Here is a 22,209-nt window from a genome sequence, read left to right as displayed (position 1 = left end):
AAACATTCCACCCTGCCCATAATTTCTATTCATGCCTAGCTATTAGCGACTGCTGAGGTTGTTAATGAAACTTCACCTCCCCCAAGTTCCCTTATTCAGACTAAATTAGTAAAACACTTCATAATAAGCAGTTAAAGCTCACTGAGGATGATGAGGCGATTTGGATTTACTGGAGCCTAGCAAATCAAACATTACAAAGGCTACTCCAATCCAGGGTAATGTATTTGCTGCATCCTTTATATCCTTTAGTAGCTCTCATACGCCCATCATGCCAAGCTTTACAGGCAGATCCAAAACTGGGTGGGGTTTCCCCAATTTTGAGTTAAAGTTACAATGGATTACATCATTCCAATACAACTTTTGCAATAGAAAAAGCCCGTCCCCCACAAGGTTATTGTCAAGAATAGTTCCAGACTCTTTCTTGTCATAAGGAAGCCATTTCTGCTGTGAACGTACTTATTATCTTTATTTAAGTATGAATTGCCAAGGTAACAAAAGACAGCATTATATTGGAGTGGTAATGAGTTTTATTTTGTTTTAGAAGTCACAGTAAGGGTCCCACATTTAGCATATTACTCCAGTTAACATTTATTTGATGTCAATCATTAGTTTGTTTTTAAGTTAATTGTACCATTTAGCCTTATGTATTTTCAAAGCAGTTTGTGGGAAATTTGTTTATTGTGGTGGACATTCTTTAGAAACAATGCTATACAGCAAGCAGTAGTGCAGGCAATTTAATCTCTTGAGCATGTTCCCACATTCAGTTAGGCCTTAGTTGATCTATATTTATATCTTAAGACTATTGACTTGCCTTGGTACTATATGCTGTAATAGCCATGTCTGACAAAAATCTATCAACCTCTGTTTTGAAATACTTTCTTTTGATCATTTCCAGCATCTCAATTAAATCATACGTTAATTTATATATTGGAGAGAACAGAAGCCTTCTTTATACAACCTGTCTTCCTCATTGAATGATTCTCTGTCCAGTAAAAGTATGGACAGTCTACATTGCCATGTGCCAGGGCCAATATAACTTCCCTGAACTGTAATTTTCAAAATTGATTTAATGCCATTGTGAGTCTACTTGCAGCACATTGCAGTGATTCAAGAAGGCAGCTTACCACCGCCATCTCAAGGGCAACTAGAGATGGACAATAAATGTTGGCCCAGCCAGCAATGCCCACATCTCACAAGTGAATTAAAAAAAAATTGATTGACGTCCTCCATTTGTGTTTAATCAGAACACTATGCAACTGTAGTTCAAATGTCAACTATTTGTGTTTGAACTCCTTTGAGATAAAGCCACTATTCCATTACTTGTTTTGATTATTACTTGCACCTGTGTATTTTTTATTTTTTCTGAATAGAAACCCCTAAATCATTCTGCTCTTTCACAGTTCAGAGCTTTTCACCAATTAGAAAAATACCTTTCTTACCTCTAAAATGAATGATCTCACACTTCTTCATCTGCCTTAGTATTGCCTATTCACTTAGTATATCAATACCAATCTACCAATAACGATTTGGAGGTCCCATCTTATATATAACTTACTATTATCAGCCATCATTTACGTAAGGATCTTTTCTTCCTTCATCTAAACCATTGATAAATATAGCAAACAGCTAAGGCACCAGTCCAGGTCCCAGAGGATCACCACAAGTCACATCCTACCAATGCATCCATTGTTCTACTCTCTATCACATACCTTATAACTATTTCCTTCATCATTTCAAAACGTTGTGTCCAATTCCATGAACTTTTTATTGCTGAGTTTCTTGTGTAAATTGTGGAAAATTATTGAATACCTTCTGTAAATCACAGAAGGAATCATGTTAGAGTGGTCAACATCCATAAGGAACTGCAAGGCATGTCAGTAATAATCAGTAAAATAGCAATCAGTTGAGAACTCCAGATTAGAAAAGGCAAATCATTGAAAGACATACCCACTTAGGAAAATAGGAACACGGGAACAGGAGTAGGCTGTTCAGCCTGCCTTATTCCTTAAAGCCTTAAATATTTTAAATGTATTTAAATATTCAAGAAAAAAAATCCAGCATTATAAGGTATTCATGAAATTATTTGCTCTGTAAGAAAATAATTATTTTCCAGTGTTAAAATAAAAACATAAACCAAAATGCAGCTTTTGTGAATAATAGCAGACAAATGCCTAAAGTGTTGAAATCACTCCTTTTCTGCTATTTTAATGGAAGGAACTCAACAATTTATTTTAGTTAAGTAAAACCCCTCTCCCATAATGACATGTCTGCATTAAATATTGATCTCTTGAAAACAAGGTCATTTGTAATCTAAATTATCAGAAATTGTTTGAAATGTGTCGCATATCATCTAAAAATGGGTAAAAATGGAACATGTTCATGTGTGAATTATTAGCAGAACTAAATTATAATATTTTGTTTCAATTATTGACTTACTCTTATCCTCATGAAGCTACTTCAAAATAAAGGTTGATTGTTTAATGTAGCTATATTAGCACACCATTATTTACATGTAATACCACACCTGCCTCTGGTCTGCTGTGGGTTAGATGCCACACTGAGTCAGCTTTATATTTTGATACAAAAGTATCAAAACTTTAAAAATTTTGAGAATATCCTCCAATCTCTGAATAAGATAAATTTCTTGCACTTTTATTCAATAAATTCAGAACTCATTGCTACTGAACATTAGGTTGCATTTTTCCTGGAGTAAAACTAATGTATTAAGTATATGCAATGTTGAATACTCAAATTAATTTATATAAATCCATGTCCCATTTCATTTTCAGTATTATTCCTTGGCCAAATCCTATTTAGTTTACTCTCATTGGTAAGACCTCACATCTGGGTTAGGTTGTGGATTCAAGGCTCATGAAAAACTTGAAGACATAACTAAGGCTGGAATTTCACTTCACTATTGATGAAGTGATCTATTATATTTTTAAAAGAGCATGCAATTCTTCTAAAACCTAGCAACCATTCATTCCTTGAATATTAAGCTATTTGGGGTTGGATCAGCTTTTTGAAGTCACTTCACCCGATGAAAGGACAGCGTTCTAAAAGCTTGTGGTTTTACGTAAACCTGTCGGACTATAACCTGTGTTGTCTGACTTCTGACCTTGTTCATCCCAATCCAACATCAACACCACCATATCATGTTATTTTTGAGAGATTGAGAACAAGAGATCATGAATAAAATTATGCATTTAACAACTTTAGAACGAGGGGCATTCAAGGAGAATGTCAACTTTATTTTAAAGTGATTAAGGGAGAAACATAATCAATGTTCAAAATTAGATCAGGTTGGTGAACAAGGAAAAATATGTTGAAGGGATATAGGAACAATATAGAGTCACAGAGATGTACATCACAGAAACAGACCCTTCAGTCCAACTCGTCCATGCCAGCCAGATATCCCAACCTAATCTAGTCCCACTTGCCAGTAAAAGTAATTAAAATATTTGCTCAGGTGGAGAGTAAACTTCACCATGGACTGTTTAGATTAATCATTTGTTTCCACGTTGTAGCTTGGATGTATATCTTCGTAAGATTTACAGGTGTCAGGGAATGAGATTGACTCATGAGAAAGTTTACGTGGAAGTGAAATTGAAAAAAGAGAGAAGGAAAGAAAAAAATATCAGAAGGTAATAATAAATAAATATTCCTGTGCCAATTAAAATCTCTAAAACTAGTGTTGGCCAGGAGTGGAATGAAAGAGTTGCAGATATTAAAATATTCAATAATATCTGTGTAATACTAGAAAATACTGGAAATACCCAGCAGGTCCAGCCATGACAAAAATCAGTCCTTGCTGGATAAAAGTTCACTTCAGACTTCAGGCAAGGTGTTTCTGCAAGTTCTAAAGGTATGGGTCAAGAAAGACAGTGTCCTCTTATTAATAGGAAACGAGCAAATAAGTTAGAGTTGTAAGTCAATGCAAAAACAGAAATGTAACCAACACTGTGGAATATTGAACATTGTGTAACATTTTCATTCAGGAAGGAGGTGTGTAATATCACCCTGTTCTGGCCATTTAGGTATGTACATAAAAAAAACAAAAAAAACTGTGGATGCTGGAAATCAGAAACAAACATATAAATTGCTGGAAAATATCAGCAGGTTTGGCAGCATCTCTGGAGCGAAATCAGAGTTACCATTTCAGGTCCAGTGACCCTTCTTCAGAACTGGGTGTGTATGTATATTGTTAAGTTTAAATGGGAGTCAACCAGTTGAGTTGGGCTTGTGTCTTTTCTATGCGGCTTGCTGTCTCTTCCCTGTCCTACGAAGTGTATGAAAGGGTGAGGTTTCACTCTGTTTTCCCACCTCTGATGACAGATCTGAAACATTGATTTATTTACCTTCTCTCTAGATACCGCCAGAAATGCTGAGTACTTCCAATATTGAACTGTTTATACGTATTATATACATTTTATAATTCACATGTACAATGTGGGCATTGCTTGCTGAACCAGCAATTATTGCTCATCTTTAGTTGCTCTTGAGATGTTGGTGGTGAGCTGCCTTCTTGAACTGTTGCAGTCCACGTGGTGTAGATACATCTTCAACACCATTGGGGAGAGAATTCCAGGATTTTGACACAGCTACACTGAAAGAATAGCAATATATTTCCAAGTCAGGATGTTGAATGATTTGGAGGGGAACTTGCAGGTGGTGGTAATCCAATGTATCTGCCCTTGTCCTTCTAGATGGAAGTGGTGGGTTTGGAAGATGCTGTCTAAGATGAATGCCTGCAGTGCATTTCTGGACGGCACACAACTCCATCAGGAAAAACCTAGTTGCTGTCTTTCGCCTGAGTCTCCATTTTAGATCGGAAACAAAAGACTAGCTTGGAGCATTGACCATGCCAAATGTGAATACCTCCATAATCCGCCCGGTGGACCAGGCCCGGTCTCCATGACGACGGAGCCGCTGCGGGGCGTACGGTTGAGCGCATGCGCCGAATTGGCCAGGCTCAGCCTCTTCACAAGCAAAATGGCAGCGAGTGTACTGGGAACGGTGGTGCATCTTGTGTTGTTGCTGTGGGGAGGTAAGTGAGGCTTGTTCTTTCCACCTCTACTGAATCATTACTAATGTTTTACATTAAAAGAAGACGAGTGATCATCCAAGATGAGTCTCTTCGAGTGTTGTCTGACCAGATGTGTTTTTGTCTCTGTTCTGTTGCAGTTACAGCCTTCCGGAGCGTTGCGGTCTCTTCCTTTGCCATAGATCTCGATGAAACGTAAGTAACACCGAGTTGATGACTGTATGTGATCCCTCAGCGTTTCTCATGCTTCGCGCTAGCGTTGAGGAAAATAGTGCTTTTTCATTCGATAGGCTGAAAAACAAGCCGAGTCCACGTGCATTTGTCAGGAATGGGATGAATATGGTTGTTAACACAGTGCATTTTTTTTCTTATTAGAGGGGAATGCTTATATATTGGTCCCACATATAAGGGAGGTGTTGCTCCCAAACTCATGAAGATATGATAGGTGATTTTTCAGTTTTCCTTAGATTGTAAGCAAGGCCCAAGCCTTTAAAAGTGACAGGTGATGTTGCTATTGGAAAGAACAAATTGTTACAGTTGTCTAATTCTAAGGGATTGCTCAGCTTTGATTCTGACAGATCACGCGTGTTATATGATAGTTTAGTGCTTGATTTTCATTCTGTCGATGTAATTGTCGTTATTACAGTAAGCTGTGTAAGTATGGAATTTTAGCATTTATGTTTATAGGACAAAATCGTATTCTGATCTGTGTACCTGCTGTAGTCAAGTTTGTTCTCCATAATGTGTGTGAAATTCCTCTTAAAATTCGTTTTCTCCACCCTCCAACCCCCGCCCCGCCGAAGCCTAGTTAATGCAAACGCATTGTTTCTGTAATGAACATATTATTTATACATTGTACAGTTTTCATAGATTATGGAACATAATTTAAGAATTTTGATATTTTACAACTGGAGGGGTAAATGGGAATAGCTGCAGGGACTTTTTTAACACATTGAAACTGTGCAGGTCAAGCGTGCCTCCAGGTACATATGCTGACTTTTGTAAATTGCCTTTACTGGACAGTGAATGATTTGTATGAGTGTTGGTATAAAGTTGCAATGATTCAAGCTGGGAGACTATTTGGTCCTTAAGTTTGTTGGAAATGAGCAGCCTCTTTTATACTAGCAAAAAACCAAGCTACATTTGCTGTTAAAGAAAATACATCCTAGCTAAAGTTCAAAATGAAAGTGCTGTTAATGCACAATTTATATTTTCTTTAAAATTATATTTCTGGTGACAAGATTAGAGATGGTTCTACCCTTATCCTTCTGTTGGCTAGATTACTGTGGCTAGTTGTAATATTCAAACTGATGCTGTAGCTGAATTAAAGTTTATCTCATTTTTTCCACAGTGATTTTGAATCACATTAGGCACCATATCACCATATCATTGGGTGTTGATGACACCGTTATAGTTTTCAAGGCTTTCCTTGTATATTGCTTCAAACAACCAAATCAGTTCAGGATTTTAGAAGATGTCTTAAATAAGCTGCATTTTCTTTTGAACTGCAATTGAGTTGTAAATGTCATTTTCTAAAAGAGAAGCCGTAGATCAGAAAGAACCAACAAATACCACAGATATGTTCTGCTTTACAAATGCAGTTGAATTCTTTGGAGCAAATCATCTGCAAACATGAAAAATGCAGTAAATGTGAGTTGGATTCTTTTGGTAATGTTCGTGTTCAACGATTATGACTGTTTGAAAACTGACAGCAATGTCTATAGTACGTACAATTAAATGTGGCAGCTCAGAAAATGCTGTGTGATTATTACAGTTTTTTTATCCCCCCCCCCCCCAGAGAGTGTTCATTTAGTATCCCCCCGTGGCCGTCATTGAACAAATAGAACTTAATCTTATTCTCACTGAAAGAATCCTTAAGAAAAACTTGTCCTATTTGCCTCTTGCAGAATGAGGTGCAACTAGGCTTTAATTGATATTTTGAATTTAAATTGTTGTCTTAATTCTTAACTTGGAGCAGTTTTTTCATACAGTCATCTCTTTGCTAAATGATCTACATAGGTCCGTGGTAAAACCAACATCCAGTTTCTTTTTAGTAAATTACCAATTGTCAAATCTGTCCATGGCAGCTCACCATCTCTCTAATGGCCTTTATCTGTGCTCCTCTAATTTAGCCTGTTGTACATTCCCAACATTAGTTGTGATCAAAGTTGCTGAGGCTTCAAGCTTTGGAATACCCTACCTGCCCTTCATTGTCTCTCTACCTTGCTTTTCTCCTTTAAAACATTGTTTTTAAAATCTTCCTCATTTAATTCGCTTTTGTTCACGTGACCTAACATCTTGTACTTTTGTTCTATAATGCTCATGTGAAGTGTCTAGAGACAGTGTTATTAACATAATGAGCTATCTAAATATATTTTATTTCAGCCAAATAGCCTCACTGGCCCTCAAAACTCAATTTTATACTTGCTGAATCTTACATTTCACATTTTAAAAAAAAGGAACAATGTATGATTTTTAGTCAGTCATTCATTTTGTTATCTGAAAAGCCTAAAAAGTAAACAGATTCCATCATTCTATTTTTCTGTGGTGGAAAAGACACAGGTCAGGCAGGATCTGAAGAGCAAGAGAGTTGACGTTTTGCATATAACCCTTCATCTGGACTGGAAATGTGGCTCAGAAATAGATTGAGGGGTGGGACGAGGGAAAAGGTAGATGGGGTACTGATAGGTGGACAAAAGAAGCATGTGATTGTGATAGGTCAGTGGGAAGTGTGGAGCAGATAGGTGGGAAGGAAGTTGGACAGGTAGGTCAGGTCAAGAGTTGGAGGGTTGAATCAGGGATGGTTTGGGGAGATTTGGAAAGTGGTGAATCCAAGTTGGATGCAGTAAATGAGGTTCAAGGATATGCAAGGAAATCTCTGCCAGATTTGGAGTTTTCCTTTGGATGGGGATGAGGGGGGAGGTGTGGGTGCAGCATGGGAAGAGGGGTGTTAGGGGGAAGTGTGGACCTAACAAACAAATCATGGAGGATTTGGTCCCTCTGGAATGCAGATAGAGATGAGGAGGGAAATATATTTTTGGTGGTGGGATCTGACTGTAGATGGCGAGGATGATACATTGGATTTGGAGATTAGTGGGGTGGAATTCTAGGTCTGGGGGATTCTATCCTTGTGGTTGGTGGTGTGGTTCAAGGGTGAAAGTGCGAGAAATGGAGAAGATGCGATTGAGGCATTCACACTCCCCACCAAACCCTTCTCCATACCTGACACCTTCCCTTGCTTGCATATCCTCGAACCTCACTTAACTGCATCAATTGCTCTCAATGTGGGCTCCTCCACATCGGAGAGACCGAGTGCAAACTCATGGAATGGTTCAAGGGAAAGTCTCTGGTCCATACAGACCAACCAAACCCACTTTCTGGTAGCCATCCATTTCAACTCTCCCTCCCACTCCTCAAATGATGTGTCCATTCTGGGCTGCCTAAACAAGGCCACCCATAAACTGGATGAAGAAAACCTCATCTTTTGCCTCAACAGCCTACAACCACACAGCCTCAACACTGAATTAACCACTTTCAAATCTCTCCAACCCATCCCAAATCCAACCCTCTGACTCAGCACAGCCTTCTTTACCTGACCTACCTATCCATCTTCCTTCCTACCTATCACAATCACCTGCTACCTTTTGTCCACCACTCACCATCCCACCAACCTATCCCCATCCCCCCCTATTTATAGCTCATCCCCCTTCTGCCTCCCCAGACCTGATGAAGGGTTATGCCTGAAACGTTAGCTTCTTGCTCCTCAGATGCTGCCTGACACACACAAGCATCACATTTTATCGACTCTGACTCTCCAGCATCTGCAGCCCTCACTCTCTATTTTTCTGTTAGTTGTCTGTGAGAATATTTCAATGTAATTGGCAGCTTATCTTGATGTCATTACTTTTGCTGGATGTCTGGACATTCCTTTGGCATGATGCTAGAAATAAGCTTCCACAGAGGAAGAAGCCGATGGCATAGTATTTGTATATAATTGTGGCAGTTTTCTTCAAGATCAGCTATTTGACTGGGTAGGTTAGCTCATTTTGCTTGACAGCTGGTTTGCAGAATGAAACAGACCAGGTTCAGTTCCTGTACTGAGGTCACCATGAAGGCCCTGCCTTGTCAATTTTGTCTCTCTCCATATGGAGTACCATCTCATTATTTCACTTTCAAATCATTCATTGAATGTGGCCCTAGTTCTTATTTAGTATCACGAGTTTCATTCTAAAGTTATTATGAGCCAGGACTGATGTAGGACCATTAGAAATGCAGATCCCTAGAAGGCCAACCAGATCAGTGTCAATGTTAATTTGAGAGTAGGTAATGTTCATTGGATTTTATATCTAATAGTGAGCGGGAAGTTGGCTTCCGGACAAAGCAAGAGTCCAGAAGGAACAAGTTGAAACTTGTGTTTATGTTAATTTATAGATTTACAACTTGTGAAATAGATAGTACTGGGGACGAATATGATGAGGATGAACAACAAGAAAATATTGCCTTGATAACAAAAGATTTAAGTGGATCCAAGAGCTGATTTATTCAGTAATTGGTGCACCTCAACAGCAAATGGTGTGAGTTGATGGGAGTCTACGGGCAAAGCAGACAAAAATAGGGTCAAACAATAATGAAAAGACCTACCTGTTTTCAATTCAGGAGTGACAATCATGACCACCTTTTAAAGAGAATGGTTTACCCTGGTGAAATTTCAGGTTTGCATTACTTCCAGAGTGAACTGATGTCATCCAGAGTGATGTATCATTATTTTGGAGGAAGTCTTCAATGAGAATCGTGAAAATTTGATGGGTTTGATGAAGCATTTGTATGCAGTAAATCAGTAAGTTTGCAATTCATGGGATCCAGACATTATTGTTTTCATTGAAACCTGGGGTTTCTCGTCAAGAGATCCAAGAAGTATGCAAGTTATCTCGCTGAGCTGGAAGGCTTGTTTTCAGATGTTTAGTCACCATGACTAGGTAACATCAATAAGAATCTCCGGTGAAGCGCTGGTAGTATGTCCCGCATCTCTATTTATAGGCCTTGGTTTCTTAAGGTGGGTGATGTTATTTCTGTTTTTTTTCTCAAGGGAAGATAGATAGGATCTAAATCAATGTGTTTATTGATAGAGTTCTGGTTAGAATGCCATGCCTCTAAGAATTCTCATGTGTGTCTTTGTTTCATCTGTCCTAGGATATGTGTGTTGTCCCAGTCAAAGTGGTGTCCTTCTTTGTCTGTCTATATGTATGAAAACTAGTGATAGTGGGTCGTGTCTTTTGGTGACTAGTTGGTGTTCATGTATCCTGGTGTAAGTTTCCTGCTTGTTTGTCCGATGTAATGTGTATTTTTTTACAGTTCTTGCATGGTATCTTGTAAATGATAGTTTTGCTGGTAGTATCTTATGGATCCTTTACATTCATTAGTTGTTGTTTAAGTATGTTGGTATGTTTGTGGGCTATCATGATGCCAAGAGATCTGAATAGTCTGGAAGTCATTTCTGATATGACTTTGATGTAAGGTAATGTGGCTGTAGTTTTTGGTTGTGTTGTCTGTATGTTTGGGTTTATTTCTGAGGAATCATCGGATTTTGTTTATTGGATACCTGTTTTTCTTGAAAACGTTGTGTAGACATCTTTCTTTTGTTGTTTTGTAGTTCTTGGTTGTTGCAGTGTGATGTAGCTCGTTGAAATAATACCTTGCTGCAGCTCTGTTTGTTGGTGTTGGGATGATTGCTTCTGAAATTAAGTATTTGGTCTGTTTTGTTTTTCTGTAGACACTGGTTTGAAGCTCTTCGTTAACTGTACATTCAACTGTCAGATCGAGGAATGGGAGTCTGTTGTCATTCTTCTCTTTTGTGCATTTTATGCCTGTCAGGATATTGTTGATTGTGTTGAATGTTTCCTGCAATTTGTTACGTTTTGTGATGACCAAGGTGTCATCCAAAAAGTTTTATTGTCTTCTGCAGGTAGGAGTCTAGCTCACAATAAGATTCTGTATAGCCATAGATCTGAAGAAGTAGGACAAAGATTGAATGCTAGTGACATTCTTGTAGATATGTAGACCAGATTTAACACATTGGTGATTAAGCAATAAAGACAATTGTAATGGCATGGCCTTGGGTCACTAATAAAGTTCTTAATGGATAACAAAGGTGAATTTGTGAATTCCAAATTTCAGAATGTGTCAGGCATACTGCTGTGAAAAAGCCCATTTATCAACAGCTTTTGCAAAAGAAATCATGCAATAATTGCTTTTTAATTGTTTGCCCCCATCTAAATACATTATGCCAGTAGAAAAGCATTCATTAAAACTGAGGGGTCAGTAAAAATTAATGCATTGATACATTACAACAGACCATCAGGGGAAGAGTTTACTAAAAGAAAGAAGGGCACAGGAATGGAAAAGGCAGGAAAAATTATTGGATGTGACAGAAGAATGTAAATAACATGATGGGAATCAGATGATAAATGCTCATTCATCATGGGTAGTGGAAGTGAGTTATGAATTTTCAAATTCTGTGAATGTGGGAGAACTTGTTGATGAAGTACATTGTACAACTCATTGACATTTGAAGTACAATTTGAGATCAAAAGGCCAGGATTTAAAAGCTCAGGAAGAGCATGCTGATACATGTGCTTATAATTTGTTAATAGTTTAACTTCTCAAACCAGTGATTTCATGGTGGGTATCAAAACAAAAGCTGCTTCTTCAGTCACTGTGGTAACGTCGCTGCCTCTGAGCCAGAAGGCCTGGGTTCAAGTCCCACCTGCTCCAGAGTTGACATAACATTTTTGTTTCTTTATATAAAAAAAAGAGCTGGGTTTGTGATTAGGTGGTGAGATTATAATTTTGTTTTTAAAACTGCTATAATTAGCAGCTGGGGTGCTTTATTTTCCTTATCAACAGCATTTTAATTTAGTCCACTCCCTTGTTTCTCCTTTCCAGCCCTTGCTTGATTTTTGTTTTCTTAACTGGTGGATAGTGTTCATACTTGGTATTGATTGGGTGCATTGTCCAGTTAATGGATTACTACAGTTAAATAATATGCACTTATAAAAAAGAGCAGGATGGTTCTTGACTACCTGTCTCTCTTTTGCGATTATGTCCTCACTGGATACCCTTGGAGAGGGAGTGCATGGTATTCATTGATAAACTTGAAGCTTTTCAAGATGGGTGGGCACCATGGGGAGAAATTGGATGTATCATTGTCCCCTCATCCCTCCTAATGAAATCTAGATTTTGTATCTTCGACCTTGTCCATTTACCTTTGTTTGGATTTTAGTCATTGTCATGAAGCCTGTGTGCAATTTTTGCTATGTGTCAGTTTCGTGATTTGGGATTATTGTAAACAAGAGCTGACGTTTTTGTTGGTTGTGTGCTTTACTTGTATTTGCAGTGCCCTCAATTCAGCCCAGGGCCCTGCACTGGGATCATAGTTTCAAAGGCCATTATGGAAGCTGGTGGAATTTAAGTTCAAGTTTTAGTATTGGTGGCCATCAGAAAACCACTTTGCTCCCATGCTTAATATTTCCATCGTTGATTTGCTGCAGTGCTTCAACAAAGTTCAAAGCAAATTGGAGGAACAACATCTCATTTTCTACCAAGGTGATTTTTAGGTCTCTGGACTCATGGTAACAGAATTCAACCTCTGCTATTGCATAGTCTCACTGATAATCAGCAAGTAAAAATATTTTTTTAAAAGGGGGAGAGGGCTAAGTGTAGAAAAAAACCTAAATAAACTTTTGAAGTGAGAATTTTAACTAAAAATGTTATGGAAAAGGCAAAAAGCATTCTCTCTTTTATCTGAAAAGACAACAATTGCAAAGTAAGCAGCAAGTTTTTTTTTCAATTTTATTCTTTCATGGGATTTGGGCAATGCCAGTAAGACCAATGTTTGTTGCCCTTCCATAATTATCCTTGAAGCGAATGTCTTGCTAAGCCAAGGGATAGTTAAGAATTGGAGCATGTAGTGGATCTCGAGTCAAATATAAGCCAGACAAGGTAAGAACAACCGATGGTCTTCCCTAAAAGACATTCATAACTACTTGCATTTTTACAACAATTACCCTACTGCAATTGATTTAACCTACTGCAATTCAACCGTCTGCTATGATGGGATTTGAATGAAAGTCCTCCTGGTAATAGTCTTAAGCCTTGATATGATCACTATGCCACTCTATAGCATGAATGACATCATTTAGTTGAAAAATTGATGTCAGAGGATATTGGTGGGAAAATGCATTGGGAATTTACAAGTACCATGATGGGGATGAAAGGATATGATTGCAAGCTTATTTAAAAAAAGGCTGTTTTCATACTTTGTGGAAGCATCTTAAACAAATGTTTGAAAAGATTAAAGAGTGCAAATAAAACATTTCCTAAACTTTTTGGTGATGGGTAACAGTAATGTTTTTTAGGATTATTGCAGGAGCTTGTTTAGGAGAGTTGCAATTTATCCTTGGGTACTAAAATGAGTTATTGTTGATTCAGCATCAATTGCACTACAGAGGGAGCTTAAATCAACATTTTGGGGAAAATGAAAGATATAAGGAGACAACTTAAGTATACTGTAATTAGAATGGGTAATGCTATCTACTGGGCCTACCTGCTGATCAGGTAGGCCCAGTAGATAGAACTCTTGTTCACTATACGGTAATTCTACCTTTCTGTGCTTTGTGAGGCTGTTCAAAACAAGACTGTGTCTAACAGTGCTTAGGTTCCCATTACATTTCTCATGATCTGCAAATGATCTTTGGAATAATCTATATTTTTGGATTTGAAAACTAAAACCAGTATTGTTTTATTATTTTGGCTGCAGAATCTCAGACTAGATCTATAATTCTAGCCCATTATAAGACAGCAGTTATGTAAATGCCCACTTCTGTTTCCCAATTCCAAGATATCCAGAATCCATTCTAAATAACCAACAGTACAAAAGTGACTTACAATGTATAAATCAGCTGAACAGTTACGTTGTTGACTTGGGATTTTCTAGAAACTTTTAATCCACCTGTTCAGACATGTTACAATATGTACCTGGGCCAATTGGGGCTTGAAACCAGGCCTTCTGGCCCAGATACAGGTGTTTAAGGTGTTATGTATATATTGTAGTTGAACATGACGATAATTGGTTGCAATGCTGAAGGCATGGTCCATTTCTCCATGTAGTACCAGCAAAGGCAGCAGTTTCCATACTGTAGGTCATAGCGATTGCTTCCTTCAAAACAGCAATAGTGACTGTACAGAGATTACCTAGCCTGGAGGCACTGATGGGACAGCCCTAGGCCCACTGGATTGAATCTATCAGTTCAGTGATAGGTTGGCTGATGTGAGCACAAAGTATTCTTTAAGCTCAAGCACTTTTTTGATAGTGGTATTGAGTGGACTTGAATCATTTGGTATAGAATAATAAAACAAGTGTAACTCCGTATTGACTGTAGGTAAAAGCATGCAGGTCTTGTGGCTGATCCAGGAAGTTGAGTAACAACTTGAAAATTTGTGTTTATGTTCTTGTGACTGTTGAACAGGGACTTTTCCACAAGTTGGTGATTCTGCTTCATGGCAAATGAGGAAAAATTGGAGAAAAGGGCTGATTGCAGTGTGTCTGGAGTCAGAGAGTAGAATAACCATATGGACTGGAGTATGGGGGAGGATGGCTTTATAACTGTTCGGGAGGAGACTTGCACTGGTTAGAATGTGGAGGGGGAAAGAAGACGAGTTCGTTGTATGTGTATCGGCAATGGTGGGATGTGAGACCTATTACAATGTCTGAGCTAGTGGCTGAGTGTCAAGTTAAGTGACATAACTTCTTTAGAGATTAGCAGTTCTTGGATTTCTGAAATAGAAAATTAGAAAGGAAGGATTTGATATAAGGAGGGAAGTGGAATAGAATGCAGGTAGTCCAGGATGGCTTGCACTTCATTTCTGACAGCAGTGCATTAAACTGACAGCACTGGCCGCTCTTGGGTGTAAACAGCAATAATTCTTCAAATCAGATAGCAATGCAATATTTGTACGTAGCTGGCCTATGTAGCAATGGGTATGACCTAATGTGAATGGTTCTTCCCCACCAACGCCCCCAACATCTCCTGTCATGTGAAAATTGAAGCAAACTAATATTTAAATATGTGTTCAATAATAGATTTAGATTTTGTTTTAATGTGTTCACAGTATAAATATTTTTAACTGCTAAATTTGGTTATATATAAACACTGAAAGTTCCATCAAAGCAAGCAGTTCAAGCTTTGTTTTTAAAATAGATATCACTTACAGATACTGAAGTGTGAAATCTCGAGGTGGCTCAGCACAATATGTTGCTGAGTAAGACCAACAGCATAGTAGGATCATTATTGGTTCATTGCTAAGATAACTGATCTTAAAACATTACACTTGATCAGGATATAGATGGAAAAAAAATCTAGCAAAGTACAAGCTCTTAACTGAGAGGTAAGTTTGTTATTTTTCTTGCTTCCTTCTGATTGTCATGGACCACAGCAGAAAACAAGTTCATCAAACTTTTGTCTCGGTCTGTCAATTTTTATTGCATCAGAAATGAATTGTGAAATACTTGATATGGATAGCCATATGAAAATCCAATTTGTATTATGTTCAACTGTATGGTTTGACTCCAAGGTCATAAAGTAACCGCTTTCTATAAACACCAAGAAGGGAACTGCAAATAGCCTTGCTCAGAGATGTTCAAGGACATCCACCTCTAACTAAAGACTTTGAAGGATTGAAGCATGTGTAAGATATAGACAGGATAGATCGAATGAATCCTTAGAGTATAAAGGAAGTAGGAGTATACTTAAGAGGGAAATCAGGAGGGCAAAAATGGGACATGAGATAGCTTTGGCAAATAGAATTAAGGAGAATCCAAAGAGTTTTTACAAATACATTAAGGACAAAAGGGTAACTAGGGAGAGAATAGGGCCCCTCAAAAATCAGCAAGGCGGCCTTTATGTGGAGCCGCAGAAAGTGGGGGAGATACTAAACGAGTATTTTGCATCAGTATTTACTGTTGAAAAGGATATAGAAGATATAGACTGTAGGGAAATAGATGGTGACATCTTACAAAATGCCCATATTACAGAGGAGGAAGTGCTCGATGTCTTGAAATGGGTAAAGGTGGACAAATCCCCAAGACCTGATCAGGTGTACCCTAGAACTCTGTGGGAAGCTAGAGAAGTGATTGTTTGGCCTCTTGCTGAGATGTTTGTATCATCGATAGTCCCAGGTGAGGTGCAGAAGACTGGAGGTTGGCTAACATGGTGCCACTGTTTAAGAAGGATGGTAAGGACAAGCCAGGGAACTATAGACCAGTGAGCCTGACGTCGGTGGTGGACACGTTGTTGGAGGGAATCGTGAGGGACAGAGGCATTTGGATGGGTATATGAATAGGAAGGGTTTGGAGGGATATGGGCTGGGTGCTGGCAGGTGGGACTAGATTGGGATATCTGGTCGGCATAGACGGTCCTGTTTCCGTGCTGTACATCTCTATGACTCTAAATAAACAAGTGAATGACTGAGGAGTTTAAATTAGCATGGGTAAATTAGACAGCTAGTTAGATACAGAAAGTGAAACAGAGAGGAAAAACAAGAAAATAAATTGAAATATTTCACTGTCTTTTAAGGGATGATTCCACAGTTTAAATAATCACACTATGGCTAATTGAGGCAGAGTGACAGCCAAGAACAACAGCTTATATTTTGTAACATATGTTAACAAAGCGAAGACCCAACAGGACCAATTGCAAACAATTTCACAGCATATCACATTAGATATGCTATATTGACCAAAAAGCAAAGTTTTAAGATATACTTTAAAGTGGGAAGAGTGTCATAGGGCTCGATCTTACCAGCAGTCAGCAAGGAGTCATATTCATCAAGTTTCATGGAAGATTTCTTTCTGCATGGCTTCGTGAGTTTTCTTGTGCAATTGTCTGAGATTTACCTTGTTAACTGTGTGCCATGCTGCTTTGATACCCCTCTCACCTGGGTGGGTATATGAGTAGGAAGGGTTTAGAGGGATATGGGCCAAGTGTTGACAAATGAGACAAAATTAAGTTAGAATATCTGGCTGGCATGGATGAGTTGGACTGAAGGGTGTGTTTCTGTGCTGTACATCTGTGACTAAGTGAGGAGTGGGAAAGGAGTGCCCATAGTTCTGTACTCTCCCACAAGAGGAAATGTTACTTCCACATCCAAGACTGTTTAGAATCTGGTAACTTGATTTGAAGTATATCCCTCCCTACAGTGAAAGCATACCCAATCTGTCTAATCTTTCCTCATATAAGACAACATATTCCTTCCAAGTATCTATTGAATAAACCTCCTCCAAACTGCCTCTCACGCATTTACATTCTTTCTTCAAAAAGGAGACAAAAGTGACAAACAGTACTGATGTTGTGGTATCACCAATGCTTTATGTAATAAAAGTATACAATCTCAATAAAGGAGAGCACTCCATTGACACTCTCTTTTAATTACTTGATATACCTGTGTACTCACTTTGTCTCATGCACAAGAACACTTGGATACCTTTGCACCATAGAATTCTGCAGACATATTCCATTTCGGTAATTCTGTTTCTTTTGCTCTTCTACCAAAGTGAACAATTTCTCATTTGTACCCCATCTGCCAGAGTTTTGCTAATTCACTCAACCTATTTATTATCAGTCCACAAACTCCTGGTGTCCTCCTTCACATCATACTTTCTGACAATGGCACAAATTTTAGCCACATGCCTTGCTTCCCTTATCTAAGTCATTGATGTACATTATAAAACACAGAGACCTGCAGAACGGTGGCACAGTGGTTAGCACTGCTGCCTCACAGCACCTGAGACCCGGGTTCAATTCCCGCCTCAGGCGACTGACTGTGTGGAGTTTGCATGTTCTCCCCGTGTCTGCGTGGGTTTCCTCCGGGTGCTCCGGTTTCCTCCCACAGTCCAAAGACGTGCAGGTCAGGTGAATTGGCCATGCTAAATTGCCCGTAGTGTTAGGTAAGGGGTAAATGTAGGGGTATGGATGGGTTGCGCTTCGGCGGGTCGGTGTGGACTTGTTGGGCCGAAGGGCCTGTTTCCACACTGTAATGTAATCTAATCTAATCTTAAAAAAAAACTATACTCATCACACCCTACCAATCAGGCCATATGCTTCTGCGTTTTGCAATAACATTATGTGGTGCCTTGTCTAATGCTTTCTGGAATTCCAAGTGCAGTATGTCAGTGGACTGTCCCTTGTCCCCACCCCCTCCCATTTATCTGTCCATCTTTGAGGCTCCTTGGATGCTGCCTGACCTACTGTGCTTTTCCGGCAACACACTCTCTCAACTCTGATCTCCAGGATCTGCGGACCTCACTGTCTGCTATTGTTAGATACTCTAGTAAATTAGTTAAGCATGATTTCCCTTTCACAAAACCATGTTGAGTCTTCCCATATACTACAGCTTTTCCATGTGCCGAGCAGTAGCCTCAGTAATGATGGATTCTAACATTTTTCCCTTGACAGATGGCAAGTTAACTAACAAACGTTTTCCCTATCCTCCCTTCTTGAGTAGAAAGGTTATACTTGCTACATTCCAGTCTGATGCAACATTTCCAGAATCCACTGAAGCCGGCCTACAACTCCATCAGTTTGCTTAGCATTGCTTCCTTGGTGATTATAATTTCACTATGTTCCTCAGTTTCTTCCATCTACTAATTTATTGGTTTAATGTTTTTATTTTCCTTTGTATCATTTGCAGTAAAGCAAAAATATTTGTACATCTTATCTACTGTAATTCCACATTCTCTCTCCTCAGGATCAAATGCCCATTTACTCTTCTTTTTACCTTTTTTTAGATACTTTCAGAAACTCTTGAAATCCATTTTTGTTTCTAACTATCTTCTCTTCATGCTGTATTTCCTTTTTCCTGATAAATCTTTCAGTCTTTCTCTGTTATTCTTTAAATTCTGACCAATCATTATATTTACAGAATTGTATGCTTTTCAAATAAGTTAGATACTTTTTTCCTAATTTGAGATAACCACAGATGATGGGCACTCTTGAAATTTTTTATCTACGATAGGAGTATACTTATTCTGAGTACTCAACATCTTCTTAAATATCTGGCACTGCTTCTGTATTGTTCTCTCTCCCACCTTAATATCCAGTTCACTTCAACTAGCTCAACTTTCTCCATTTAGTTGTTCTTATGTAAGTTTACAATACTAGTCCTCGGCCTAAATTGGATTAGGTCTAGGACTGGTAAATTTTAAATGGATGTGGTTGCTTCTACCTTGATGTGTCTTTACTCTGAGGTCATTAATTAATCTTGTCTTGTTACACAATACCAAGCCTCATATAACTTGCTCTCTGGTTGGTTCCGGAATATGCTGCTCTTAAAAAAAAAACTACCTGTGAACTCCTCATTCAGTTGACAACTGCCAATCTGATTTTTCCCAGTTTATATATACATTGAAATCACCAGATTATTGTGCTGTCTTTATCACCAGCACCCAATATTTCTTGTGTATGTTATTTTGTGGTGTGTCACTGTTAGCGATCCTATAGATCACTCCCTATAGGAATCTTTTTCCCTCCTGTTCCGCCTCCTCTCCACTTAAACTGACTGTACAGCCTGATCTGCTAAACCAATACCATCTTAATGCATTAATGGCACCTTTATTAACAGTGCCACCCCTCTGCATTTACCTAGCTTCCTATTCTTCTTGAGAATCTTATAACCTCAACATTCAGGACCTACTCCTTGTCATCCTACCACCATGTCTTCCTAAAGGCTGTCAAGCCATCTATTTCAGTATGTGCTGTTGATTCATTTACATTATGAATGCCACATGCATTAATTTGGTCCATGTTATCTTTGAGATCTAGCCTTGACCTATGATATATTCTTAGATTTTCTCCTCTGTTCCTTCCTGCCATTCTCTGATGTTATTCTCATTTAATATATGGCTATTTTGCTATCCTATCCTGATACTACCCCTTGATTTTGATGCATCTATCCAAGTTTGACCCCTCACATCACCACCACCACCGAACACCTTTCCCCATTCAAACCCCTCTTCCCGAGGTACAAGGCTCACTAGAACACCATGTTGGGCATGCTTCAGCATAGATCATTCCAACTGTACAGATTGCACTTTCCCTGATATTGTCAATATTCAACGAACTGCAACTGACTTCGCCCACTCCAGTCTTTGATTCTGCTTTCACTAATCTTATGTACTTTGTCATTTTGCACGTGGCTCAGGTAGTAATCAAGATATTATTGCCTTTGAGATTCTGCTTTTTAATTAGTGCCTATCCTATTGTAACCACACAACAAAACTTCTTTGTAGCTCTACTTGTCATCTTTGGCACAGCTTTATTCAGTTTTGGTAGTGTTCCAGGAGCAGTTTGTTGTTTTATCTAAAGATAATAACTAAATATTTAACTATGTGATTATTGTAATGGAACATACGCTATTAATTACTAAACTTGAGGTTCTGTGAATTTTGAAAGAAATTATTATGTAATGTACTTCTAAATTGATGCAATGTAGGAAAAACAGCAGCCTCTTGAACAATTCATTAAATAATTTCTGAAGTGACGGTTGAGGTTTAAATCAGTGCATTTATGTGAGAGGGTAGATGGAGACATTGTTTAATATCTCATTTCCAAAACTTTGAATTCAACCATGCAGAAGACAGAGTGAGTTTATTCCAAATGACGGGAGGGATCTGGAGATCAAAGGCTCTGCAGCTGAAAAAGTTGCGGAGGGGTGATTTGTGTCGAAGGTCAAAAGTGGAAGACCTCGTCAGCAATTTTGTTTTGTGCTCAAATTGCTAGTGGATTAAATATAACAGTTCTGATTGGGTTGTGAGGTTTATAACAATAGGCAGAGTCATGCTTTAGATCACGTTACATTAGATCTGCTAGTTGAGCACAATTAGAAATTTTAATTAATATTGACTTACCCCAAACAGAAACCTCGTAAATCCTGAAATAGATTCTGACTGGATGTGATACTTTGCAAACTTTTTCACTCATCTTGTTTGAGCATCACTCTCTGGAAAGCTGTTGCATGCTGCACTGCAAAGACTTGGGGTCTGTGCTTCCAACTCACTATTTAGGGAAAATCCTGAATTTAATGTTGTGGGCTGAAAATGAAGCATCGTGGCATGGTGCAAGTGGTAATGATTCCATTTCAGTTTGATCTGGTCTCCGGAGTGCAAACAGCAAAGAAGCAATAGCATTGAATTGCAAACGCCAAAGCTATGTGAAGCAGCAAATCTTTTGTCACTCAGGCAGGAATTAGGGTCACTAATTAGGGTGGAGTTTGAGAAGGCACACTATGCCATGCATGGTTTGTGCACGATGCATCAATGATCATTCCACATCATTAACAGAATGTGCCTGTGATAATCTGCAAAGTCAGTGGGAAAGCTGTCTAATACAGAAGTCTAATACTTGAAATTCCAGATTTATTTAATGGAAATTATAATCTAGTCACAAGGAAGGGTGAGGTTTGTCAGGTTTATTTTATTCATTCTAGAATATTGGCTTTGACTGGGTCTGCATTTATTGCCCATCTCTAGATAAAATGGTAGTGAGCTGCCTTCTTGAACCACTGGTGTATTTGTTGTAGGTGCACCCACAGTTATTGTGTTTGGAAGGTGGTGCTTTGGTGAATTTCTCAGTGTTTAACTCCCTTTGAAGAGAGGTTACCTTTGCCTTTGAAGCATTGTAAGCTGAGAACAAATGCTCAAGCTGATCATTATACAGAAGAAAACATATATTGTAGAATTTATAAATATTGACCAGGATGCAACACCTGTCCTCTTCAAAATAGTTTGTTCAGTTCCATCCACCAAAGGAGGCAAACCAGGCCTTGTTTCAATATCTCATTTGTATAACTGCAGCTCTGACAGTGCAGCGTTCCCTTGGAATTATATTAACATATTGTGCCAGGTTTTGTACTCAAATCTCTGGAGTGGAACCTGAAGATGCAAGAATATGTTTGGTGATGAGGAAGGAAAAAGCACAAACTTTTTCTTGAAGCGGCTTCATCCTACTTTGTTCTGAAAAATAACTCTTCATTTTATTGCTTGAGCTATTTCACTGGACTTGATGCTGTCAGAAGGTGATGTGTATTGTGCTTTTCTTTTAAATTGCATTCTTGCA

The 22,209-nt window shown here is 38.5% G+C and overlaps 1 protein-coding gene across 2 annotated transcripts in view; it reads left to right on the top strand.

Annotated features, from left to right (window-relative positions):
* The first annotated feature begins 4,899 nt into the window (after nucleotides 1-4,899).
* tmx3b (thioredoxin related transmembrane protein 3b) overlaps nucleotides 4,900-22,209 on the top strand; it is a 126,968-nt gene continuing 109,658 nt past the window's right edge. Inside the window, exons 1-2 of one of the 2 annotated variants that reach the window (XM_043688478.2) lie at nucleotides 4,900-5,047; nucleotides 5,185-5,239. In XM_043688478.2, coding sequence (XP_043544413.2) covers nucleotides 4,915-5,047; nucleotides 5,185-5,239 — 188 coding nt within the window. In that variant the 5' untranslated portion in view covers nucleotides 4,900-4,914. Of the gene's footprint in view, nucleotides 5,048-5,184; nucleotides 5,240-21,094; nucleotides 21,133-22,209 lie in introns of those variants that run through there. The other variant, XM_043688479.2, reaches the window with a different exon arrangement.

Source organism: Chiloscyllium plagiosum, unplaced genomic scaffold (assembly GCF_037043375.1).
Source record: "Chiloscyllium plagiosum isolate Xiang-an unplaced genomic scaffold, Cpla_swu_hap1 HiC_scaffold_4, whole genome shotgun sequence".
Taxonomy (NCBI): Eukaryota; Metazoa; Chordata; class Chondrichthyes; order Orectolobiformes; family Hemiscylliidae; genus Chiloscyllium; species Chiloscyllium plagiosum.
This window is presented reverse-complemented; position numbering and strand designations above follow the sequence as displayed.